This window comes from Lucilia sericata, unplaced genomic scaffold, assembly GCF_015586225.1.
Source record: "Lucilia sericata isolate MDLA Ls3-8-SP2 unplaced genomic scaffold, ASM1558622v1 Contig000858F_arrow, whole genome shotgun sequence".
Taxonomy (NCBI): domain Eukaryota; kingdom Metazoa; phylum Arthropoda; class Insecta; order Diptera; family Calliphoridae; genus Lucilia; species Lucilia sericata.
In genome coordinates this window covers 23,908-32,807 of record NW_023994849.1, presented here as the reverse complement: position 1 = coordinate 32,807, position 8,900 = coordinate 23,908, and the positions used below count along the sequence as shown (strand labels likewise).

General features: G+C 28.9%; 1 protein-coding gene across 3 annotated transcripts; it reads right to left on the bottom strand.

Annotated features, from left to right (window-relative positions):
- Positions 1–4,282: 4,282 nt before the first annotated feature.
- On the bottom strand, positions 4,283–8,849 carry LOC119608619 (protein maelstrom 1). 3 transcript variants are annotated; one of them, XM_037963107.1, is made up of 6 exons: positions 8,702–8,849; positions 8,426–8,631; positions 8,150–8,357; positions 6,026–6,175; positions 5,570–5,964; positions 4,283–5,172 (listed from the first exon to the last, which is right to left on the bottom strand). In XM_037963107.1, the coding sequence occupies exons 2-6, from the start codon at positions 8,546–8,548 to the stop codon at positions 4,537–4,539; spliced, it is 1,512 nt and encodes a 503-aa protein (XP_037819035.1). In that variant the 5' UTR covers positions 8,549–8,631; positions 8,702–8,849; the 3' UTR covers positions 4,283–4,536. The 3 variants fall into 3 exon arrangements, with proteins under 3 accessions (XP_037819035.1, XP_037819034.1, XP_037819036.1); XM_037963106.1 differs by having other exon boundaries at positions 8,426–8,613; XM_037963108.1 differs by lacking the exon at positions 8,702–8,849 and having other exon boundaries at positions 8,426–8,695.
- Positions 8,850–8,900: the final 51 nt, after the last annotated feature.

Sequence of the window (8,900 nt, the reverse complement as noted above, 5' to 3'; positions counted from 1 at the left end):
AGTTTGACTTTAGAATACTAATCTGAACTTAAGAATTAAAGTCTAAACTTAAGAATAGACTAAAGTTTAGATTATCGAATATATTAAACTATAGTTCAGACTTTAGTAGATGATCGAGACTATGTTAATAACAAAATCAAAACATATTTAAACCATTATACAGAGTTCATTCCATTTTACCTACATAGTTCAAATCAAAGAATATTTTTGTCTGTTTTAATAGACTTCTTGAGAAATTGACGTAAATTGAATTTTAACAGACATTACAAAAGACCAATTTCTTTTTTTTAAATATTTTAAATTAAACTGACTATTTCAAATTTATTTATTAGGTGTAGTTTATTTTATATAATAAAAAGTCGTGTCATAACGACTTTAAAATTCCTTTTAGAGATTTAAAAAAAAACCTACAAAACTTTCACTCAAAGTCAATCATTAATTTTTTTTTTTAACAACAGTGTCATAAATTAATATGTTGCTCTAAATAAAATTGTTATAATTTTCAAACCACAAAACAAAACTAAAAATTAACGTACATTATTAAAAAATTCTTAAATTAAGTATTTTTATTTTAGTAACATATCAACTTATAAGACTGTTTTAAAGAAAACCAAAACTCAATAAAACAAAATTTCTTTTAAAAAAACTTTCCTTACAATAATTAAACCAAAAATTAAATTTAAAAAAAAAAAAGTTTAAACCTAAAACAGAGATTAACTTTTTAAATGACAAAACAATACCAGAACAATATTTAAGAAAAGAAACAATTATCTATAGTATTAAACAAATTAAACAAAAAAAAAGCATTCTATTTAATGTATAAATTTTTAAACAAATATAGTATTATTTTTGCTTTTAAATAAAATTATGATGCAGTAGGAAAAAGGTTAAGCTGCCCAGTCAGCTTAATGTCATTAGTTTAAAACCAATACTTATATAACAACTAATGACTTTCCTTAGATAACCTATAAAATTTCCTACTAAAACATTTTATAAATGTATAAATTATTTGTTTAATTTTAAGTTTTATTTCAAATCAAAATCTTTAATTATATTAAGCTGTCCTTTAAAAATTTTATTGCTAATTTTATTGTAATTGTCGCCTGTTTCAAAAATCATTGTTTATTATTTTGATAATTTTCTAAATTATATTTAATTTTGTGTTTAATTTAAATTTGTATAAATATAATGCTAAAGTAAATCTATATATTTTAATTTAAGAATACCACAAAAAAACAAAACCGAAAGTAATTAAATTTTTAACCTAAACAAAACCGAAGTAAAAAACAAAAAAAAAAAACTACATGTTTTTATTATCCACGGTTTGTGACAAAAAGAAAAGAATACACACACACACAATTTATTTATTGTACATTCTAATAAAACATTTAAGAAAAACAAAAAAAAAAGTTAAAATAGTTTAATTGAAGATGTATTTAAAGTTTAAAAAGACTATGGAATAGACCTTGCTCTGGACTATAGAGTAGACTATAGTATGGAGTATAGAATATACTATAGTGTGGAGTATAGACTAGACTGCAGAATGGATTATGGATTAGACTATAGTCTTAACTACAGATCAGACAATAGTCTATAGTCTGGCCTATAGACTAGTCTATAGGCCAGACAATAAACTAGTCTATAGGCCAGACTATAGACTAATCTATAGGCCAGACTATAGACTAGTCTATAGGCCAGACTATAGACTAGTCTATAGGCCAGACTAGACTAGTCTATAGGCCAGACTATAGACTAGTCTATAGGCCAGACTATAGACTAGTCTATAGGCCAGACTATAGACTAGTCTATAGGCCAGACTACTAGTCTAGGCCAGACTATAGACTAGTCTATAGGCCAGACTATAGACTAGTCTATAGGCCAGACTATAGACTAGTCTATAGGCCAGACTATAGACTAGTCTATAGGCCAGACTATAGACTAGTCTATAGGCCAGACTATAGACTAGTCTATAGGCCAGACTATAGACTAGTCTATAGGCCAGACTATAGACTAGTCTATAGGCCAGACTATAGACTAGTCTATAGGCCAGACTATAGACTAGTCTATAGGCCAGACTATAGACTAGTCTATAGGCCAGACTATAGTCTAGTCTATTGGCCAGACTATAGTCTAGTCTATTGGCCAGACTATAGTCTAGTCTATAGTCCAGACTATAGTCTAGTCTATAGACCAGACTGTAGTCTAGTCTATAGGCCAGACTGTAGTCTAGTCTATAGACCAGACTATAGTCTAGTCTATAGGCCAGACTATAGTCTAGTCTATAGCCCAGAGTATATTCCAGTCTGTCTATAGTCTAGTCTATAGACCAGACTGTAGTCTAGTCTAGTCTATAGACCAGACTGTAGTCTAGTCTATAGGCCAGACTGTAGTCTAGTCTATAGGCCAGACTAGTCTATAGCCCAGAGTATATTCCAGTCTGTAGTCCAAACAATAACCTAATATATAATCCAGACTATAGACTAGACTATAGTCTGGACTATAGACTAGACTATAGTCTGAACTATAGACTAGACTATAGTCTGAACTATAGACTTGACTATAGTCTGGACTATAGACTATTGTCTGGACTGTTAGTTTTTGGCATTGTTCCATCAAAGTTTGGAGCCTTTTTGCCAAAATTTGTGTCAAAGTTGTTGAAAATAGCAGATATATGTATGTTTACGCCCCTTTTTCATGCCACATAGTGGGCGTGGCCAGTTTTTTATTTATTGTAAAAAAGTTACCCATTTCGTTCTATATCCACACACAAAATTTCATTAAATTATCTTAAAAAGCATCCGAGCATAGTCTAGTCTATAGGCCAGACTATAGTCTAGTCTATAGGCCAGACTATTATCTAGTCTGTAGCCAAACAATAACCTAATATATAATCCAGACTATAGACTAGACTATAGTCTGGACTATAGACTATTGTCTGGACTGTTAGTTTTTGGCATTGTTCCATCAAAGTTTGGAGCCTTTTTGCCAAAATTTGTGTCAAAGTTGTTGAAAATAGCAGATATATGTTTACGCCCATTTTTCATGCCGCATAGTGGGCGTGGCCAGTTTTTTATTTATTGTAAAAAGTTACCCATTTCGTTCTATATCCACATACAAAATTTCATTAAATTATCCTAAAGAACATACGAGATATTACAGAAATCCTGGTCGTTCTTTAAGGACACAACTGGCTTCTTTTGGCATTGTTCTACCAAAGTTTGGAACCTTATAACTCGGGAAATGTTTGTTGTATTGCCAAGAAAGTTATATCAAATGAAAGCTAAGGATTTCAACTATTAGTTGGGTAAATTAAATTTGCAAAATAATAAGTCCAAGTTATTGAAAATAGCATATACATGTTTACGCCCATTTTTCAGCCCGACCAGTGGGCGTGGCAACTTTTTATTTTTTTGAAAAATGTGACCCACATTCTACTTAATCCGCATGCAAAAATTCATTGAATTATCTTAAAGAACAAGCCAGTTATGACCGAAAATCGAAAAGTATCATTAACCCCCAAAAGTGATGAAAAATGAAATTTCCAAAATTTTGTAAAACACCAGGTCACCAGAACCTGGTAGTAGGTGAATTCTCGCACAGTATTTTCTTTAAATTGATATATCTAGAAAACTACTAAAGGTATTTAAGTGATTGTTTCACCATGTGATAGATTGGAAATTTGGCTACAAGATGGGCAACCTTTGGCCCGCTAGGCTTTATGGCAATCGAGTTAAAAAATGGTATTTATAGTTAAGACGCTTATAACTCAGTTCATAATGGACATAGGGAGTTGTATGATAGCTTGTAGGAATCATAATATTTCATTTTATGAATGTGCCAAGTTTTATAAGAAAATTTTAAAAATCCCTCGAAATATTGAACAAATTCGAAAACTGTTTTGAAGACATGACTGGCTGTTAATGACATTGTTCGCACAAAGTTTGGAACCTTATAACTCGAGAAATATTAGATGTATTGCAAACAAAGTTATGTCACATGAAAGCTAAGGACTTAAGCTATTAGATTCGAAAACTGATTTGAAGACATTACTGGCTGTTTATGGCATTGTTCGCACAAAGTTTGGAACCTTATAGCTCGAGAAATATTTGATGTATTGCAAAGAAAGTTATGTCACATGAAAGCTAAGGACTTAAGCTATTAGATATATAGTCTATAGAGTGGACTACAGTCTGAAATATAGAATAGAGTCTGTGCTATAGTTACGACTATAGGACCTGCCGAATCTTTACTAATTTCAGAATTAAAACTCAGATTATTTTCATTTCCAAAAATATTTGTATTTTTATTATTATTACATATTCTTTAAGGTCCTACAAAAACCAATTGAGTTAAGACCATTAAAAAGAGATAAACTATGAACTATCAAAAAAACCGAAAATAAACACTCTTCAGGCATTTCAAAACTTATTAAATAATAAAAAAATGGAGTTATAAAAACGGGATTATGAATTAAAGCTTTCAAGTATTGTAGCAACACTTTAGATAAATGTTTAAAAAAAATCCTTAACTTAAATCTTACTGACGTATAAAACGTCCACGTCCCGAAGCGGTAGTAGTATTTGAAGAATTCAATGTGGTGCTAATGTAAGAGCCACGTCCACGACCAAAGCTAGCCACCGAATTAAAATCATCAAAATCCGATTCATCACGCGTATAATCAATGGTAAAGTGTGTAGTATCAGGTTCACGCGGTACATTGCGTGAACGTGAAGTCCAGGGGTTAAGGTTCTTACAATCATCTTCCACTACCACATCTGTAGCAGAGCACTTTTTGAAATGTTTTGGTGTAACGGAGCTGCTAGCATTGGGCACCTTTTTGCGAGCTCCACCCAAGGCGGGAAAGTTATTAACATAGTTTTTATTTTCACCATCAGATATGGCAGATTTTTGATCTTCGTAGTAAATTTTCGAACCAGCCACTGCTTTGGTGGCATACGATGAAGTGGTACCCATGGATATATAAGAAGTATTGTCCGGGCAAGTACTGGGTGCTGGTGTTATGATGGCATGTAAATTGGTATTTTGAGGACAATGACGTCCCTGTATCAAAGGTATGGCAATATCACGACACATATAATCCGAGAACATATAACCCCAACGTGTCACGTACGATTGAGTACAGTATTTACTTTTGTCGATTTCTTCGTGGTACTAAAAGTGGGAAAAAGAGAAAAAGGGAGAATTATAAATTTCAAATGGAAAAAGTGAAAGAACATAGATTTCTATATAACGCCTAATGATTAGGTACTAGATTAACACAAATATATATAGACAATGATACGTCAATGCGCTCGTACCTTATTTACAATTCTAGTAATCTAAAAATACAATAGCTCAAAATTTGAGATATTCCTAAAGGAGAGCACAACTATTTATATACAAGGATCCAACAATACGGACCTTGTTTATAAGCCTACATTACAACTAACTCCTGATAAACTTGATTAACAACACTGCTTACAAATTTATTGAAAATAAAATTAATTGCTTTACCTCCAAAAAAAAAAAATATAAATTATAAAATTAAAAAAAAAAATCCTTAACTCACCTGACAAGCAATACCAATTTGATATTCAAAGAAATCACGTTCAAAAAAGGCATCAGTTATGTAAAAACTTTTTGGTTTCTCCAATTCACCCACCTCACAGGTGGCTTCTTTCATGATAAAGAATAGATATTGTATGGGATAAATCTTTAAATCAATATTATTTGCTCCCACGTCAGCTTTAAGAAATTCCAATACAGATTCCACAATATGTATACCATCACGATGGGTGTAGAGTGGAGGATAGTCGTTGGTTTCCTCATCGCGTATGAAATTTAAAATATCATTATAAATACTACCTAAATTCTTTTCACCCAAGGCATTGGGAGGCAAGGGAAGATTGTGTGTGGTATCCGAATGATGTTGTGCCTCATATTGATGGCCATAAATGTTGACACCTTAATGCCGAAAAGATATTTTATTTTAAAACTGATATTAAGATTCAATTACAATACCAACCTGGATTAATAAGGGTTTGGTACATGCGTTTAACACCATCTTTTAGGGAATATTCACAAACAGACAGCTCAGCAGGTACATAAACACCACCCTTAAGGGTTTTTGTGAAATAGTTAACCATTATGAAGTAATAGGATTTTAATTCCAGTTCTGAAATAAAGTAAAAATCCAATATTAGTAATGAAAAGTATACAAAAAAGGAATTTTTTACAAATACTACTTTTTTAAAAATGTCCTAAATTTAAAATTTTATGATTTCTAAACAATATTTACAAGAAAAAAATTAAAAATTTTCAAATTTTTCTTAGATTTTGAAAAAGTACTAAAAATACTACTTTTTTAAATTGTTAAAAAATGTTCACCATTTTGTTAATTTCATTTAATTGCATCAAATTTATATAAATTTTATGCAAAATACTAAATTTTTCTAAAATTTTCCAAAATAAAAAAGTACTAAAATACTACTTTTTCAAAAATGTCTTAAAATTAAAATTTTATGATATTTCATACTTTAATTGCTAAAAAGATACAAATTTTAACTTTTTTTAAATTCAAAAAAAAAAAAAAAAATACTAAAAAAAAGTATACAAAAAAGGAATTTTTTACAAAATGTTCAAAAAAGTACTAAAATACTACTTTTTTAAAAATGTCCTAAATTTAAAATTTTATGATTTTTAAACAATATTTACAAGAAAAAAATTAAAAATTTTCAAATTTTTCTTAGATTTTGAAAAAGTACTAAAAATACTACTTTTTTAAATTGTTAGAAAATGTTCACCATTTTGTTAATTTTATTTAATTGCATCAAATTTATATAAATTTTATGCAAAATACTAATTTTTTCTGAAATTTTCCAAAAAAAAAGTACTAAAATACTACTTTTTGAAAAATGTCTTAAATTTAAAATTCTATGATATTTCATACTTTAATTGCTGAAAAAGATACAAATTTTAACTTTTTTTAAATTAAAAAAAAAAATACTAAAAATTTTCCAAAAAATGTATGTACTAAAATACTACTTTTTTAAATATATATTAAATTCAAAATTGTATAATTTTTTAACAATATTTGCATAAAAAATTAAAAATTTTAAATTTTGAGAGATTTTGAAAAAGTACTAAAAATACTACTTTTTTAAATTCTTAGAAAAAAGTCATCATTTTGATAATTTTAGTAATTTTTCTAAAAATTTTATTTTAAAACAACATATTTATATAAAATATATGCAAAAAGTGTTATTTTCCAAAAAGTACTAAAATACTACTTTTTTAAAAAATGTCCTAAATTTAAAATTTTATGATTTTTAAAACTTCATTTCCTTAAAAACATAAAATTTTGCAATTATTTTGTTAAATTTCAAAAAGTACTAAAAATACTACTATTTAAATTGTTAGAAAAATCATAATTTTCTTAATTTTTGTAACATTTCTAACAATTTCATTCAATAACATAAAATTTGTAGTAAAATTTTGAAAAAAGGGAATTTTTCTAAAAATTTTCAAAAAAAAAGTACTAAAATACTACTTTTTAAAAAATCTCTTGAATTTAATATTACATGATTTATTAACGTTAGTTTGCTTAAACAAGCAAAAATGCCCAAGTTAAATTTAAAAAGTACTTAAAATACTACTATTTTAAATTGTAAAATCATAAACATTTTCTTATTTCTTAATAAATTATTGCAAATTAAATTCAAATTTAGCGAAAAAGTTATTTCACAAACTTTTTTAAAAAAAAGTACTAAAATACTACTTTTTAAAAATCGGTAAAAAATGTTTTTTTACTAAAAATTTAACAAAATTTTGCCATTAAATCAATATTTTGTACGAAATCCAACAAAAATATAGTAGATGGCACAAAAATAGAACTTTGAAGTCCAACTTTTTGAACTCAAACTGCCTTAAATTTTATTAAAGAGTATTTTATCAAGTTCGAGAGAGCCTCCTTACAACAAAATATTATCTATTTTAGCATCTGTTTGTTTCGTCCCAAAGATTTCTGAAGCTATACTTTAGACAGTTTTAGAATTTTGCAAAATCTTTAAAACTTTTAGTAAAAAAAAAACATTTTCTCCTCCCTTTATTATACAAATTAACCAGTTTCCTGTTTATATTCCTTACTCACCATCATTTTTAACACTCCGACTCACGGTACTCTCAATATCACGTTTCATTTGTCGCTCCTTATTTTCCAAATCTTGTTTTTCTCTTTCCATAAAGGCAACCGGTGTGCCGGTGCAAGTTAACTTTTCAACATTTTTACTAGATTTCAAAATAATCTTCTGCTCTTTGGCCTTTTCCTTATAAGCAGCACGTTCCTCTGGAGGCATGGTCTGTTGGATGGAGGGAAATATCACTTAGCATCCAAGATAACATTAAAACTTTGAATCTAAAAACTTACCGCCCATACTTTGCCCGCCTCTTGGGTGGCCTCTGTCAATGTCAAATTTCTTCCATATTTGGACTTCCATTCAAAGGTGAAATTCATAAAACCATTGGCTACAGTTTTCTTTTTTGGTGGCATTTCTAACAGGATTATAAACTCTAACGGGACTTGTGTGTCTTTTATTGAGTTGTAAGAACAAAAATCTAAGGGAACAAAGACTTCTTTAGGAGGGCTATATACAACTGAAATATTTCACAAACTTGTTGTAATAGCTTTACAAGTACAGCTTACCAATCGCTTTATGTATTTTTCTAAACAAAATAATCAATTTTCGCAATCTTAAAAACAATGTAATTTTTATGCTTATTTTGCGGTTTGTGTATAGCAAAGCCCTGCGTCAACAAATATTAACGACGGCGATGGCTCACACTAAAAATGTGGCGGCGACTTAAAATTGACTTTTAAAATTTAAACGCCTTGGCGACACATC